Here is an 18,559-nt window from a genome sequence, read left to right on the forward strand (position 1 = left end):
TGGTAAAGGCTCATTTTTGCTGCTCATGTAAATTGAAATACATGTTATTAGAATTTCTTCAGAAGGGCAGATGATTAGATTTGGTCTTCCATTAAACATTCCACTTGGCAGTTCTCTCTGAATATTACTTGTTTTCTCATCCTGTGATGAATCACCCTCATATTCACTTTTGGCCAAAATTTCAAGAAGACATCCAAGACCTCTGACATCAAGGCAGTCTGGCAGGAAATTCTTCATGTCTCGCATGTAAGCATTCCAAATCATACATAGTTTTTCTGACCCATTAGCATGCTTCAACTGACTTGCCAAGTTATCAGATAATAGGCATGGCTCCTCTGTATTCAAATCATTTTCAACAAATGTTTGAAATTCTAAGTCATCATTTTGCTCATAATTAATTTTGCTCATTTTGTGCCAAGCTTGTGTCACATCCAAAAAGGAGCAATTAGGTTTGATAAAGGAGAGCATCACAAGAACTTGATCTTTCATATCAGTCACATTTTTCTGGGTGAGCTGACTGCACAGGTAGACCACCTGTTCAGAGGTGAAATAGTTTAAGTAATAATACTGAGATCTCTGCTTGTCCATAAAAGCCTTCCAGAAGTTAAGACAGCTCTCCATTTTCTTACAGACTTCTGGCAACTGTTCTGTGACTTCACCTTTCACCATGACACTAACATCATTTCCTAAGTGGGTGTCCATAATGATGCATGCTTCCTTATTTTTACATGTGACCTTTGCCTCCCATTCTCTGAACAATGGATTGCCAGCAACAAACAAATCCATATATGCAGAGGCCAACCTCTGTACACTTGTAAAGACCTGGAAAGAGTAAAAAAGTTCATTACAATAGCTATGGTGAAATTTAGAATTAAAAAGCTGAAAAGGTGGAAAGTAACCTCTGCAAATCGATTGACTTCACGCTGACCCTGATCTCCTTTGCCCGACATTAGCATTAATTTATTCTGAAGTTCCCTGAGGTCTTCGAATGAATAAATGCGTGTCTCACAGCCCTCATCATGCTCTTCTGTAATATGTAACTTCAGAATACCTTCCAAGCATAACTGAAAAAACAATAATCAAGTGTAGTGTTAGTTCTGGCAGGTCACATTAGTCAAGCTCGCGTCACCTGACTCTCAGCTGATCCACGTCTACCTATAGGGATACGACACCTATCACAGCATCCATATATAAAGTCCTTCAGTGTTATCAACAGTTTTCGTGTTGCTCAATAGCTAATTAAATGGCAAATTCGGCATGCAAAACCCTATCATATCACTAGAATTGTGCAAATGGGAATTTAGTGAGAGGAAGTGGTTCCCCTCATGGACTTCACTTCAGATTCAATCAAGTTCATGAACTTGGAAATGTGAATTAGTCACATTGATCATAAGCTGCCTGATTTGGAAGTGACCAAGTTAGCATTGCTTCTCGCATCGCTGCATTATTGACATGGACTCCATGAGTTAAACTAATGTGATTGACTCAAGAATAAGTTCATATGGGATCTGCACTCCCTGCATCAAGAAGGATATCAAGAAATCAAGCATCCATGTCACAGCGGGCTATGTTTCACAATCCATTCATCCATGAATGTCTACACAAAGTTAAGCTAAGTTCCTTTTTAATGCTCTTAGGTTATTGGCAACATGCTTGTTGCTAAGGCTATCCATGTTGCTGGGCTCTGCTCCTGCAAGGCTTATGCGATCATACTGGCAATGTGCGTTATTGTTTGTTGTCATTGGTAACATGCTCGTTGCTGCAACATGCTTGCTTTAACCTATCATGTCAAGTCACCTTTATTTTTATAGCAGTATACAGCGGAAAAAACGGTCACGGTGCAAATGGAATCATTTCCGCTGTGCTGCAGCTCCTAAGAGAAATGGTAAACAGTTGTTCAGTTTAAGTTAGTTCAGCGTTGATTCCGTTCAAGTATCGGACACATTTGTTCTATATAGCTGTATTGGGAACATGCTTGTTCTTAAGGCTTCTGGTTTTTGTTGGAAACATGCTTGTTCTAAACGCTATCAGGTTGTTATTGTGAAAGTTGTTGCATAAGCTTTTCAGGTATTGGCAAAATACTCGTTAGGTCATCTGGTTAAGCATCTTACACTGCAAAAAAATAGCTCATCTTACTTAGTATTTTTGTCTTGTTTCTAGTCAAAATATCTAAAAATTCTTATAATCAAGATACTTTTACTAGATAAGCAAAATGACTCAATTTAGTTTTTTCCTTCCTGGAAACGAGACTAAATATCTTAAGTGCATTTTGCTTAAAACGAGTAAAATTATCTGCCAGTGGGGTAAGTAAAATACTCTTGTTTTAAGAATATTTTACTTACCCCACTGGCAGATAAACCAGCTGCCATTTTCATACCCCCTCATTTTTCCAGCAAGGACCTTTATCAAGATAACCAGGTCTCCATCAGCTGCTAAACTGCCTTAACACAGCTTAAACCAGCTAGAAACCTGACTTTCTCTAAGATCCTTGACCAAAATCTACCAGTCTAAGTGCTGAGCCAGGTGCCCACCAAGCAGAACTCCAGCTGGTCAACCACCTAAACCAGCTTGAATCAACTAAAAACCAGTTAGCACCGGTTATTAGGGCCCGAGCACCGATGGTGTGAGGACCCTATTGGAATTGCTCCGTTTCTTCTTCTCCAAAGTGAATCGCATTTTTGAGGGCCTAAACATGCTCCAAAACTCATGAAACTTTGCACACGGGTCAGAACTGGCGAAAATTTACATCTGATATGGGTTTCAGAAGTGGGTGTGGCAAAATGGCTCAATGGCTCAATAGCTCCATTTTCAATGGAAAATTTCAACGGAGTGCGCCTCGAGCTACGGTTTACATACATGCACGAAAATTGGCACACACGTGTAACACACCATTACCTACAAAAAAGTATTCTGGTACAAAATCCAAAACACCACAGGAAGTTTATGCCATATCCAGGCCTTGCACTTTGACAAACTCCTCCTACAGTTTTAATCGGATCATCTTCAAATTTGGTGAGGGTTATCATAAGGCCTTTGTGACATTAAATTGCCAAGATCTTGAGTTTTCGTCAAGGCGCGTGTCCTTGGCGGCCTGAAAGTTTCATGTTTCACCATGAAACAGGAAGTTGCTGTAACTCAGGCAAGCAATGTCCGATCTGCCCCAAACTTCACACGTTTGATAGGTGTTCTGGCCTGAACACATCTACATGCCAAGATTCAGTTATAGTCATAGCGCCACCTACTGTCAATAGGAAGTGACATGTTTAACACTGTGATGCACTATTAGATACACAGTAAAATATGCCATTGTGTGCTAAACATGTTTCAAACATACTCAAGCATGCTATTAACATCATCAAACAGGAAGTTGTTGTAACTCATGCATACAATGTCCAATCTGCCTCAAACTTCACATGTTTAATTACAGTCCTGGCCTGAAGACATCTACATGCTCTTATTCGGTTATAGTTATAGCGCCACCTACTGGCAACAGGAAGGGACATGTTAACACTGTGATGCACTTTTAGCAACACAGTAAAGTATGCCATTGTGTGCTAAACATGCTAGAAATATGCTCAAACATGCTAGCAACACTTACTAATTGTAAAAGCATGCTATTAATACCATGACACAGGAAGTTGTTGTAACTCATGCATACAATGCCCAATCTGCCCAAACTTCACACGTTTTATAATAGTCCTGGCCTGAACACATCTTAAGGCCAATATTCAGTTATAATCATACCGCCACATGCTGGCAACAGCAAATGACTTGTTTTACACTAACTTTAACATGCAATGTCCGATCTACCCCACACTTCACTTGTTTGGTAGACATCTACATGCCAATATTCAGTTATAATCATAGCACCACCTGTTGGCAGCAGGAAATTTGGCACATATAAATGACTTTGACATATTCCTCCTATATTTAGCACTTTAAAAGCATATTGCCCGCTGTTCGCTGTTTTCCTATGGTCACTAGGTGGCGGTGAGCCAGGGTGTGAGGGCCCTTTCATCGCTGCTTGCAGCTTTAATTTTATTTGTTTAACGAAATTTCTGCATGCATCACCTGAGTCTATTTGAACTTAAATAGTAATGACAAACCTTCTTTTGATTTTGTACACTAATAATGTAGACGCCGTTCATGTTGATAGCTGATGCCAGAGACAGAGATGAGGTTTCCACTGACCCATGGCTGTCCTTGACTGTCTTTAACCATTCTAAGTGTCTTGCAGAGTCACGCTGAAATCAGAGAAAGTGTTGATGAACAATAATGTGAGAAATCCTGCTTTCTTTTTCTGGTTGTAAAAGCAGATTCTCTCACCAATTTCTTTGGGAGGTTGGGGTCATTGTCAAATGCCTTCCACAGTTTCTTCAGCATCTCTTTAAAATGCTTGAAGTCAGCATCTGGCTTCAAATCATAGAGCATTGAGGAGTAGCCAAAAACTGCATCATGAAAACAGGCCACACGATCCACTTCCAAATCATTCTCTCCAGCAGAGATGGAAGCCAAATCCACAAAGACAGTCAACTCATTGATGTCTGAAGTGATAAAGAGGAATAACATTTGCTTACAAAAGAACATAAAAAAAAATGAAATCACATTCAAGTACCAGTTCAAACAAACATTTATTTACCTCTAAGAGCCTCTTTAATCCACATAATAAAATTCTTTCTGAGGCCGAGCTCTTGAAGGCACAGTCTACGGTGTTCTGTAATATCCACAAGCACAATTTTTGCCTGCACCAACTCATTGTCAATCCTGTCAAGATGCTCCTTTTTAAAATCCAAGTGTGTCTGAAGTAAAGAAAGCATTGTGGGTTTACCACATTCCTTAATTTTAAAAAATGCACTTATGATGGCAAAAAATGTATGACTTACAGTAACAAGTAACTTCTCCAAGACGTGAAAGTCTCCTTGTGGGCAAAGCATCTCTTTGACCATCTTGACCACCTGAGCTGACTCTATTGCCAGATGAAGCTCATGGTACTGCTCAATCTGATGGATTCTTGTCTGGACCCAACCTTGGTCATCACAGCGATCCAGCTTGCATACGATTGCAACTTCTTCTGCCAGTTTTTCATATTTTCCCTTGTAGGCACTGAATGTCACATCAATATTTTCAAAAGTGATGGTGCCATCTTTAAGCCCTGTGTATATGTTTTTGTAGGCATTGTGGCATGGTTTAAATATGTCACGTTGAAGCTTTTTGGGTGTGATAACCAAATCGCCTGCTGGAGGAATTGCTTCATTATCTTTAGCAAACTTTGTTGCCTCATTCTTCCAACACATTTTGAAGATGTAGCTGTCTTTGAAGGTGTTTAGGACCTCTGCCATAGATCGAACATCATCTTCAAGCTCAAAGTAGTTGACTACAATTGATTTTGCAGAGCGAATTTGATTTAATAAATGAACGTCCAAAAACTTGTCCAGGTTCATCTCATCAATGTCAATATGGCGTTTGTCTTCCAACCCTTCAAAATCAACTGGAAATGGAACACATTTTGTATTAAAATCATTGTGTAAAAGCAATCTGTTATTGTCATGTGTTGAAAAGAAAGCTTATACCCCTCGCATGTTTCTGTAGATTGCGGCACATTGTAATGAGAGCATCCACCAGTGATAACTCATGATAAATAGCATTCACCTCCTCTTGTCTACAGTCAAGTAGCCTCTTCATGGCTTTGGTGTCCATGTCTTTTGAATTTTCACAAAAACAGTCTGGAAAAAACAATAATATCATGACTCCTCTCATTATAGTTTGTAAAAGTGTCAGTTCTCAAATGTAAGGTATTTTACCTAAATTAAGCAGCTCAAAGAAAGCGCTACTCTTTTGCAAGATGTGATTGAGTAGCTTTATCTTTATTTTCCCTGTAACAAGCTGATTTGAAATGTTTTTGAATAATGAGAATGCCATGTCAAATTTCTTTTTAGCATCTTCAGAAAGTTGATTGATCAGTTTTTCATCAGCACCTATACAGAAAAGCAAACAAAAAGATATTACATACATTTAAACACTATATATAAATACTGTATATCCATCACTGTTTCTGTCTCAGATTGGTAAGAATTAACATAGGATTGCTATTCACTATGCAGAGGGAAACCATGTAATACCATGAAGCTCAAAGATATTCTTAGCTGCTGTCCAGCCCAGTAGATGTTTGAGAACAACTTCTTCATTCTCCAGATATGTTCCTTTGCTGTCTCTTGGCCAGGAATTTAGGATGATGGTAGACACAAGAGATTTAATCTTCCAGTTTATGCGGAATTTATTCAATCTCTCAAAAAGTTGCCTTTCAGATTTAGCCTGTTAAAAAAAGTTTGTTTTTCATCTTATTAAAAGGAATAGAACTTGGCAAAAATATTGAGAAATCATGCAGACCACTGATTAATGTATAGCTCAAACACTGCAACTCCAAATGAACAGCAAACTCTACATCACATCCATTTCCATTTTTTTTTTTTTATAATGAAATTGAGCACTGGGGTTAATTAAAAAAAAAACCTTGCCTTTCCAATGGGCTAGATTTCATGGTTGCAGTCATCAAAGAATGAGAGAAAAATAATTAAAATAATTCTTACAGTATTCAGAGGAGCAAATTTCTCATATGTACGTATTTGTAATTTAAATTGAATTCAACATATTAACCTAAATGTCAAGACTGTGAACCTGTGATTAAGTTTACTGTAAACAGTACTGTATGCTATTCAGATTATTGAACAACAGTGTGAATTATTATTAGGGTTGTCAATATATAAATTTTTTTAATCAGAATTAACCACACCCTTTTGTGAATTTGAAATAAAAGCATGTTTTGGGCGTCAGTATGCCCTTTAATAAATCACCGGAGAATGCAAACTAAAATGAGAGTCCTAAAACATTTACATGCAATGAAAGGTTGCATATCATATTTCAAAATGTTGCACTCTACATATTTTAGTCTGGCATTATAGTTTGGGAAAAGTTCAACAAGTGAATGTGTACAAGTTTATATCACAGTAACACTAATAAAGTAAAAGCTTTCCTGTAGCTCAAATAGTAGAGCATGGCGCTAGCAACGGCAAGATCATGGGTTCGATTCCCAGGGAAAGCAAGAGCTGATAAAATGTAAAAACTGTAACTTGAATGCAATGTAAGTCGCTTTGGATAAAAGCGTCTGCTAAATATGTAAATGTAAATGTAAAAAAAATTAATGACTCATCAGAATGAGATCAACCGCTTGGTTTGAGTTCTTTCTAGAACCAGGAAATATGACCATATTAGCCCGGTTTTGTCAACACTCCACTGGCTCCCTATCAAACATCGGATAGATTTTTAAATCTTGTTAATTACTTATAAAGCCCTGAATGGTTTAGCTCCTCAGTACTTGAGCGAGCTCTTATCACATTATAGTCCTCCACGTCCACTGCGTTCTCAAAACTCCGGCCGTTTGATAATACCTAGAATATCAAAATCGACTGCGAGCGGCAGATCCTTTTCCTATTTAGCACCCAAACTCTGGAACAATCTACCTAACACTGTTCGGGAGGCAGACACACTCTGTCAGTTTAAATCTAGATTAAAGACCCATCTCTTTATCGTGGCGTACACATAACACACTAATACGCTTCTAATATTCAAATCTGTTAAAGGATTGTTAGGCTGCATTAATTAGGTCAACCAGAACCGGGAACACTTCCCATAACACACGATGTACTCGCTACATCATAAGAAGAATGACAACTACGCTAATATTAGTCTGTTTCTTTTTTAGGTCACCGTAGCCACCCGATCCAGTCCGTATCCGATCAGATGGTGGATCAGCACCTAGAGATGACCTCTACAGCCCTGAACGTCAGCGGAGACCAGGACAACTAGATAAGCCCCAGAGACAGATCCCTAGTCAGGACCTCGTCACCTAGACAGCCATCGGGACAAGATCTCGGGAACCAGATGAGTCCTCGGCACAAACGGCTGTTTCGTCTGGTCAGAGGAGAACTGACCCCCGACTGAGCCTGGTTTCTCCCAAGGTTTTTTTCTCCATTCTGTCACTGATGGAGTTTTGGTTCCTTGCCGCTGTCGCCTCTGGCTTGCTTAGTTGGGGACACTTAATTTCCAGCGATATCATCAACTTGATTGCACAGACACTATTTAAACTTAACTGAGCTGGACAATGACATCATTGAATTCAATAAGGAAATGCCTTTAACTGAAAATTTGTGTTTAATCTTGTCATTTTACATTATTGAGACACTATTTTCCTATTTTGATATTGGAAAGTTGCTTTCACACAATCTGTATTGTTAAAAGCACTATATAAATAAAGGTGACTTGACTTGACTTGGTTTCGCGTGGATGATTATCTTAGCGCGCGATGTGCGTGGGCATGATCACATTATAGGTGAGCTCAGACGGGAAAGACTGGACCTCTTGTTGGTTTCATACGGATTATTTTATCAGAGAATATTTGTTTTCGACATGACTTACTTCATTTATGCTTTCTTTAAATATACTGTATTTCTCATGTCATTTTCGTTCATTTTAGTGACTCGTTTCAGGAAGATATTCACGGAGACTGGGAATGCAGAAAGCGTACCCTATTTGTTTTCTTTATTTTACAAAACCAAAAAAAAAGGAAAAGTTTTGTTGATATTGGGAGTGAATCAGGGTATACAAATAATAATCAATTCTCTCACCAGTTCCAAGGCTCTTGCGCAGGGTCCAGAAGCCCGCTGGCTTTTTTTCTTCCGGTCCAGAGGAGAGCATGTTACTTGGCCGCTCGATTTCAGAGAAATTAGTGACAGAGTTGAGGCAGATGTTGTGAGTGAGCCTGCCTCCTCCCCAGCACTCGTATATGAGGAGTTGCTGGATGTCATTACTTGAGCCACAGCTATAGGCTGAATTTAACCTGATCGATGGAATAAAAGGAACATGCTCTAGGCAGACTAGAAAAGCCGTTCATGTTGGGTCATTAACATTCATCTCCCGCAAGCCTTCCATTACTTCCAGACCTCCACAATGAAGTGTTGAGGTCTTGGGAGAAACCATTTTCAGCCAGAGTGTTCTCACCCAGCAGTTTGAACTATACTTAACATCAGAGGGTCGAAGGAACAAGGGTGCAGTGAGAAAGCGATTAGTCAGTGGACACGGCAAGAGCACGCAAGTGTTTTGCTTAATACCGGTTTTCTGTTTCTGTCATTTAGAATAAATATTTGCTAGTAGGGAAGATTAATTCACTTCTTATCGTATTTAAAATGTTATGTTGACTAAACACATTGGTTGCAGTTAGTTGTAATTAGTATACAGTGAGGAAAATAAGTATTTGAACACCCTGCTATTTTGCAAGTTCTCCCACTTAGAAATCATGGAGGAGTCTGAAATTGTCATTGTAGGTGCATGTCCACTGTGAGAGACGTAATCTAAAAAAAAAAAATCCAGAAATCACAATGTATGATTTTTTAACTATTTATTTGTATGATACAGCTGCAAATAAGTATTTGAACACCTGTCTATCAGCTAGAATTCTGACCCTCAAAGACCTGTTAGTCTGCCTTTAAAATGTCCACCTCCACTCCATTTATTATCCTAAATTAGATGCACCTGTTTCAGGTCGTTAGCTGCATAAAGACACCTGTCCACCCCATACAATCAGTAAGAATCCAACTACTAACATGGCCAAGACCAAAGAGCCGTCCAAAGACACTAGAGACAAAATTGTACACCTCCACAAGGCTGGAAAGGGCTACGGGAAATTGCCAAGCAGCTTGGTGAAAAAAGGTCCACTGTTGGAGCAATCATTAGAAAATGGAAGAAGCTAAACATGACTGTCAATCTCCCTCGGACTGGGGCTCCATGCAAGATCTCACCTCGTGGGGTCTCAATGATCCTAAGAAAGGTGAGAAATCAGCCCAGAACTACACGGGAGGAGCTGGTCAATGACCTGAAAAGAGCTGGGACCACCGTTTCCAAGGTTACTGTTGGTAATACACTAAGGCGTCATGGTTTGAAATCATGCATGGCACGGAAGGTTCCCCTGCTTAAACCAGCACATGTCCAGGCCCGACTTAAGTTTGCCAATGACCATTTGGATGATCCAGAGGAGTCATGGGAGAAAGTCATGTGGTCAGATGAGACCAAAATAGAACTTTTGGTCATAATTCCACTAACGTGTTTGGAGGAAGAAGAATGATGAGTACCATCCCTACTGTGAAGCATGGGGTGGTAGCATCATGATTTGGGGTGTTTTTCTGCACATGGGACAGGCGACTGCACTGTATTAAGGAGAGGATGACCGGGGCCATGTATTGCGATATTTTGGGGAACAACCTCCTTCCCTCAGTTAGAGCATTGAAGATGGGTCGAGGCTGGGTCTTCCAACATGACAATGACCCGAAGCACACAGCCAGGATAACCAAGGAGTGGCTCTGTAAGAAGCATATCAAGGTTCTGGCGTGGCCTAGCCAGTCTCAGACCTAAACCCAATAGAGAATCTTTGGAGGAGCTCAAACTCCGTGTTTCTCAGCGACAGGCCAGAAACCTGACTGATCTAGAGAAGATCTGTGTGGAGGTGGGCCAAAATCCCTCCTGCAGTGTGTGCAAACCTGGTGAAAAACTACAGGAAACGTTTGACCTCTGTAATTGCAAACAAAGGCTACTGTACCAAATATTAACATTGATTTTCTCATGTGTTCAAATACTTATTTGCAGCTGTATCATTCAAATAAATAGTTAAAAAATCATACATTGTGATTTCTGGATTTTTTTTTTTAGATTATGTCTCTCACAGTGGACATGCACCTACGATGACAATTTCAGACTCCTCCCTGATTTCTAAGTGGGAGAACTTGCAAAATAGCAGGGTGTTCAAATACTTATTTTCCTCACTGTATATACATTTTTGCTACCTGTTAATTTGTGCTCAAGTGGCAAACTGTACCACAGTAGTTTTGATTTTAAGCCATTCACTTGAAATCAACTATAGGCTTTACTGTGCTAATTAGAAAAGCATCGACAGTTGTATCCACTCTAGTTGATTAAGCTGTATATTTAAGTTGAGTCGGTTCGCTGGCACGGAAGCGTCAGCCTTCGTGTTCAGCTCTCCTTGTGTGAAGACTCTTACTGCGTCACTCCACCGAGCCAACTACAACAAGGCACTTAAGTATCTTTTTTTTTTCTCTTTTTTCCTTTCTGCACACCCTTCTTTCCCAAATCTATCATGCGTTTCGAAACTATATCGGTTCTCTTTCAACAATGCTCTAACATCAAACGCAGATGGCAACACAATCTTGCTAACCTGCACCTTTCTCTTTTTCTGTGGGTCTCTGGAACTGTCAGCTGTCATCAAAGCAGACTACATTTCAGCCATTGCTTCTCAGTCTATTCTTAGTATCTTGGGCTTGACTGAGACCTGGATTCATCCAGAAGACTCAGCAACCCCTGCTGCTCTCTCTAACAACTTATCTTTCTCTCATTTCTAATAACTGGAAATACTCAACCCACTCTTCAATATGCAACAGTACTTATTTTGAATCTCATGATTATATGGTAACAGCTCCTGTAAAACTCCAAATTGTAGTAATTTTTCATCCTCCTGGTCAACTGTGCACATTTATTGAGGAGCTGGATGGGCTGCTGTCCTCATTCCCTGAAAATGGCAGTCCACTTGTAGTCTTTGGTGACTTCAAGATCCATTGAACCCTTACGCTGCAGACTTCCACTCACTCCTAGCTTCATTCAATCTCAACTGGCTGACCACAAGCACACTTAAATCAGGCAACCAGCTCAACTTAATTTACACCTGCAATTGTATTGCAGACAACATTTTGGTAAAACCTCTACACATCTTTCTCATCATTTCTTTATTACATTTAAATTACATCTTATTGCCAATATGCCACCAAGCCCTCTACCAGTTACTTTTAGGTGAAACCTACGCACCCTCTCATCTATCCTCCTTAGTGTCATCCTCTCTTCCCTCACCCATCCATTTCTCATCTCTAGAGTTTCATCTCTTAGACTTATAAAATAACATAAACATATATAAATAACAAAAAGAGTGCCAAATTTTTGAAGTATTATGACAACTTTTCTAAAAGGATGTAATTTTATTTTTGTACTTGTATTTATAGATAATACCATAATTTGATGCACGCAAATACAGAATATTTGTTTTCTGTTCTTATTTTTATGATTGGTCTTTGTTGGAATGTCTCGCTTCCCTGTTTCTGTATGTTTCTACAAGTTTTGCAATTTTTTTTTTTTTTTTTTTTTTAAATTCTCATCTCTGGATGTAAATACTGCATTATGGCCAAACATCTCCACTTTGGTCTCGTCTATTCAAAGGACATTTTTCTAGAAGTCTTATGGTTTGTTCAGATGCAACTTTGCAAACCTAAACCGTGCTGCCATGTTTTTTTTAGACTGAAGAGGTTTTCTTCTGCCAAGCCTTCCAAACATGCCATACTTGTCCCCTATTTTTCAAATTGTACTGTCATGTACTTAATCATTTAATATGTTAACTGAGGCCTGTAGAGTCTGTGGTGAAGTTCTTGGGTTGTCTGCCATTTCTCTGAGCGTTACTCGGTCTGATCTTGGGGTGAATTTGCTGGGATGTCCACTCCTGGTAGGACTGGTGTCTGTTTTGAATGTCTTCCACTTGTGAATAAACTTCCTCACTGTAGAATGATGGACTTCTAATTGTTTGGAAATGGTCGTATTACTCTTCCCAGATTGATGGCAGCAAGAATTGCTTCTCTAAGATCATTGCTGATGTCTTACGTCCTTGGCATTGTGTTAACACACACCTGAAAGCTCCAGACCAGCAAACTGCCAAAATTTCTGCTTTTATGGAGGTGCTCACACTTGCTGATGATCAGTTAATCAAAGGCATTTGATCAGCAGTGCCTGACTACTACTTACCCTCTTACCCTCCTATGTTAACAGTAAGGGTTTCCTAACTTTGTCACACATGGCTTTTCCATCTTGGCTTTATTTTTGTTAAATAAATAATGACACAGTGTAATATGTCATGTGTTGTTGCTCATCTGAGGTTTTATTTTCCAAATTTGAAGACCTGCCAAGGACCAGATAACTTTTTTTTTTTAAATTATGTCCTGATACGGAAAAGCATGGAATTCAATAGGGTGTCCTAACTTTTTCACACGACTGTATATGTACTCTCTCCTCCAGGCCAGCACGTGCTACCCCTTCTAACCCCTGGCTGTCTGATATTCTTCGTGAACGTCAGTCCAAACTCAGGGTAGCAGAGTGAAGATGGCACAAATCAAAAGATCCGTCAGACCTGAGTATCAGTCTTTGCTTTCATCTTTCTCTGCTGAAGTCCATACTGCCAAATCTTCTTATTTCCATAAGATCAACAACGCTTCAGACACACATAATCTCTTCAAAACAATCAATTCTCTCCTCTGTCCCCCTCCACCACCTCTTTAACAGCAGATGATTTTGCTAAATTCTTTACAGACAAGTAAAGAATTTAGTATTTCCTTCTGCACCCCTCACTGAGACAGAAGTAAACTTCTAAAATTCTCCTTTACAGCCATCCTACAACCTGCCCTCTAGACCCAATCCCCTCACACCTTCTCCAAGCAATCTCTCCTACACTCTTACCTGCACTCACACACATCATCAACACATCTCTTCTCACAGGCATTTTCCCCACTGCATTCAAGCAGGCTCGGGTAACCCCACTGCTCAAAAAACATACATCAAACACTTCACTTGTAGAAAGTTACAGACCCGTCTCTCTCCTTTCATTCATAGCAAACACTTGAACGAGTTGTTCTCAACCAGGTATCATTATTTCTTTCACAGAGTAACCAAATGGACATTAACCAATCAAGTTTCAGAGGTGGCTATTCAACTGAGACTGCAATACTGTCAGTCACCGAAGCCTTGTGGATTGCGAAAGCTGATTCCAAATCATCAGTTCTCATTCTGCTGGATCTGTCTGCCACTTTTGACACTGAATCGTAATCAAATGCATGTAATTCACACACACAACTTTAATCTCTCTCTCTCTCATAATGGCCATATTTGAGAAAAAAAGTTGAGTAATTTGCATCACTGGATATAGCATTTAACATTTCTATCATAAAACAGTTGACTAATATTAAAATGATTTGCATCTTTCATCTTACCTCGCTCTCTTTCAACATTAAATTGAGGCTTCGCTCTGGAATTTGCCCTCTGCTTCTGTGAGCGGTAAACCCGCCTACTTTTATTTGGCTGGCCACCTGAATTATTTTGACATTATTGAGTGCTGTTAGACCGCTGATCTGAAGCTCCTTGTATGCGCAGCAGTCGAGCGAATGATTTCTCACATTTTAATAGTATTTATAGCTCCTAACAGGCTACATAACTATGAGGAATGATTACCTTTTATGTTGGCATATCTCCTGCAAGGGCTTTGCATATTTGACTAAGCAGCAGCTCACTATAAAGGTCTGACCCCTTGCTGCTTGGAACAACAGTGGCAAAAATTATGGTTACACTTTATTTTGATAGTTCACTTTAGACATTCTACTAACTATAAGTAACTTTGTAACAAAATGTCAACTACATATCAACTAATTATCGTTAATTTGCAACTACATGTGTACTAACTCTCAGTAGGGTAAGTTTAGGGTTAGTAGAATAAGTTGACATATACTTGCAAAGTTTCTCATAGTCAGTATGTTGTGGACCCATCAAAATAAAGTGTTAGAAGATATTAAGCAGACAGTCTACTAATACTCTAATGACTGCTAGTTGACATGTAGTTGCAAAGTTACTTACTGTTAGTAGAATGTCTAAAGTGGACTATCAAAATAAAGTGTTACCAAAATTATCAGTGCGAGGATGATGACTTATGTTAGCACTGCTGTGGCTCTTAGCAGTGATTTTTAAGGCTATTTTTAAATCACTGCATTAAGTTAGCGTGTACGGAATACACCTCTTTGTGGCCTACCTGTATATACGTACGCTATAGCAGTGCTGCCGCTTACATACTCAAGTCTTTAAACATTAGAATAACAATGGTGACACTGCCGTTCTCTTAGTATCTTGGTGACTGGGTTGCATTTTCTGCCATGGCAGTAATAGGCATTTTGGTTGACTGTCTACTAGGGGTGTGACAAGGTCTCGTAGCACAAGATCTTGTGATATTAAAATATGACAAGATTTCTCGTCAAGGTGAAAAGCTGTCTCGTGATATCACCATGACGGAATCTGAGGGTGAAATTAGCATAGAAGATGCCACCGCTATGTTTACATTACAATACAGTGCCCACCATGGCACTTATTATAGAAATAAAAACCATTTAATTAAGTTTAATAACGATGGCTTCATTTCTAAACTGAAAGCGTTTGCTCTGCTCGTCCAGCACGAGCTGCAGAGTTGCACGCAGTGCAGCGGGAATCAGAGTTCACTGATCATAGACTGAGTAAGATGAGATGACTGACAAGAGGAGGAATGTACACTAATAGTACAATTTTAATGTTTTGACATTTTCAAACTAATAGAGTATTTTTTGTGGAACAAAGTATTAATGGCTGGTAAAACATCCATGCATTTAAAGCTTCAAGCTAGCATGCAGCTAGCTAGAAACTAAATTCTGCAGTTATAAAAAGGCGAAATAATTCTTATACTGGACTAGGTTTTGGACCCAATTTCATCTTATTAAATGATCTAATATACAGAATGTGTCTATGCTGCTATATGACTCATGTTGTCAGTGAGAACAAAGTGAAAGACCTTTACCTGGCATATTGCGGTAACAGCCTGGAGAGCACACTTCTCCACGCTACCCACCAATAAAGGCTGGGAGACATTAAGTTCCTCAATCTTTGAGCAATAAACCTCAATTTGGTCCAGATGAACTTCCTAATAAGATAAAAAAAAATAGTTTTGTATTTGTACAAATACAGAAAACAGACATTGAAATATGTCAGTGAGGGTTGACAGTTGTCTAGGTCATTATTAAGGTATAATTCACCCAAAAATGAAAATGACCCCATGATTTACTCACGCTCAAGCCATCCTAGGTTTGAGAGCGAGTAAATCATGGGGTAATTTTCATTTTTGGGTGAACGATCCCTTTAAATGTTACACTCAAGTCACATTTAGTGCAGTTCAACCAGATACAAATCTCAGTTGCTTACAATGATTTGTCTCAAGCATTTTAGTGGATTTGAAATGTAAAAGAAGGCTGTGTTTAGTCAAAATTCTGAGATTTGATGCCACTTGAATGAACTTATAAAGCAACAAAGAAATGCTTAACTAGAATAAATTAGACACTAGGGATGGAAATGTAACCATTTGCATTCAGCTTTTGAACCAAATAACAATTCCAGGTCCTTAACAAATTTAAGTCTTGATTCCCTTTATAATTTTGAGGCAGCCCCCCCATCCATAATAATCAATCCTATATACTAGGGATGCACTGAAATTAAAATTCTAGGCCGAAACCGAAAATTCTGGATGCACTTGGCCGACAAACAAAAATGCCTTTTATAATTATTTATTATATTATTAAATAATATAAAATAATTTAAGACTTTTAATCATTTCAATGATACAGAATTAAAAAATACAAGCCAATAAAATAACACTTATTGAAAGTAAAACAATAAAATAGAACAGAAAATATATTAATATTAAATATCAATATATTATTTTTATTCAGTTCTATGAAACAGAATCAGATTTAACTGATTTTTTTTTTTTTTTTTTTAATAATCCAAATAATATATATAGTTCTACAAAGCTATTATTATCAGAGCATGCGAGCAAAGCACACGAGAGTGTCGTTTTACCAGTGTTGCCCAGTACAGTACGGAATGCACATTCATAGAGTGGAATATTGAGCGGAGCATCACACAACGGAAAATGCCATTTTCCAAAATGCCAAAAACCGAAAGTGCCATTTCCAGCCAATAATTTTGGGTGGCCGAAATTTCGGAGAATACCTACTACAGGTGCTGGTCATATAATTAGAATATCATCAAAAAGTTGATTTATTTCACTAATTCCATTCAAAAAGTGAAACTTGTATATTATATTCATTCATTACACTCAGACTGATATATTTCAAATGTTTATTTCTTTTAATTTTGATGATTATAACTGACAACTAAGGGAAATCCCAAATTCAGTATCTCAGAAAATTAGAATATTACTTAAGACCAATACAAAGAAAGGATTTTTAGAAATCTTGGCCAACTGAAAAGTATGAACATGAAAAGTATGAGCATGTACAGCACTCAATACTTAGTTGGGGCTCCTTTTGCCTGAATTACTGCAGCAATGCGGCGTGGCATGGAGTCGATCAGTCTGTGGCACTGCTCAGGTGTTATGAGAGCCCAGGTTGCTCTGATAGTGGCCTTCAGCTCTTCTGCATTGTTGGGTCTGGCATATCGCATCTTCCTCTTCACAATACCCCATAGATTTTCTATGGGGTTAAGGTCAAGCGAGTTTGCTGGCCAATTAAGAACAGGGATACCATGGTCCTTAAACCAGATACTGGTTGCTTTGGCACTGTGTGCAGGTGCCAAGTCCTGTTGGAAAATGAAATCAGCATCTCCATAAAGTTGGTCAGCAGCAGGAAGCATGAAGTGCTCTAAAACTTCCTGGTACACGGCTGCGTTGACCTCGGACCTCAGAAAACACAGTGGACCAACACCAGCAGATGACATGGCAGCCCAAATCATCACTGACTGTGGAAACTTCACACTGGACTTCAAGCAACATGGATTCTGTGCCTCCACTCTTCCTCCAGACTCTGGGACCTTGATTTCCAAATGAAATGTAAAATTTACTTTCATCTGAAAAGAGGACTTTGGACCACTGAGCAACAGTCCAGTTCTTTTTCTCCACAGCCCAGGTAAGACGCTTCTGACGTTGTCTCTGGTTCAGAAGTGGCTTGGTAGCCCTTTTCCTGAAGACGTCTGAGCGTGGTGACTCTTGATGCACTGACTCCAGCTTCAGTTCTCTCCTTGTGAAGCTCTCACAAGTGTTTGAATCAGCTTTGTTTGACAGTATTCTCAAGCTTGCAGTCATCCCTGTTGCTTGTGCACCTTTTCCTACCCAAATTCTTCCTTCCAGTCAACTTTGCATTTAATATGCTTTGATACAGCACTCTGTAAACAGCCACACCTTTCAGTAATGACCCTCTGTGACTTACCCTCTTTGTGGAGGGCGTCAATGTTCATCTTCTGGATCATTGCCAAGTCAGCAGTCTTCTCCATTAATGTGGTTTCAAAGAACAAGAGATACCCGGAATTTATACTGTAGGGATGGTCATTAATTGAAGCTCAAATGTAAATATTCTAATTTTCTGAGATACTGAATTTGGGATTTTCCTTAGTTGTCAGTTATAATCATCAAAATTAAAAGAAATAAACATTTGAAATATATCAGTCTGTGAGTATTGAATGAATATAATATACAAGTTTCACTTTTTGAATGGAATTAGTGAAATAAATCAACTTTTTGATGATATTCTAATTGTATGACCAGCACCTGTATATAGTAATTAGACAGATTGGCAAACTTACTTTAAATTTTGTACTGTCATTT

At 38.9% G+C, this 18,559-nt stretch overlaps 1 protein-coding gene across 1 annotated transcript in view; it reads right to left on the reverse strand.

Annotated features, from left to right (window-relative positions):
* LOC131537378 (E3 ubiquitin-protein ligase rnf213-alpha-like) overlaps positions 1-18,559 on the reverse strand; it is an 86,483-nt gene that overhangs the window by 33,647 nt on the left and 34,277 nt on the right. Inside the window, 10 exon segments of the mRNA XM_058770749.1 lie at positions 1-822; positions 900-1,064; positions 4,107-4,244; positions 4,327-4,544; positions 4,640-4,799; positions 4,884-5,488; positions 5,571-5,723; positions 5,802-5,975; positions 6,120-6,312; positions 15,743-15,865. The exon segment at positions 1-822 is cut by the window's left edge and continues 415 nt beyond it. Of these exon segments, the coding sequence (XP_058626732.1) occupies positions 1-822; positions 900-1,064; positions 4,107-4,244; positions 4,327-4,544; positions 4,640-4,799; positions 4,884-5,488; positions 5,571-5,723; positions 5,802-5,975; positions 6,120-6,312; positions 15,743-15,865 (2,751 nt within the window).

Source organism: Onychostoma macrolepis, chromosome 03 (assembly GCF_012432095.1).
Source record: "Onychostoma macrolepis isolate SWU-2019 chromosome 03, ASM1243209v1, whole genome shotgun sequence".
In the NCBI taxonomy this organism is placed as follows: domain Eukaryota; kingdom Metazoa; phylum Chordata; class Actinopteri; order Cypriniformes; family Cyprinidae; genus Onychostoma; species Onychostoma macrolepis.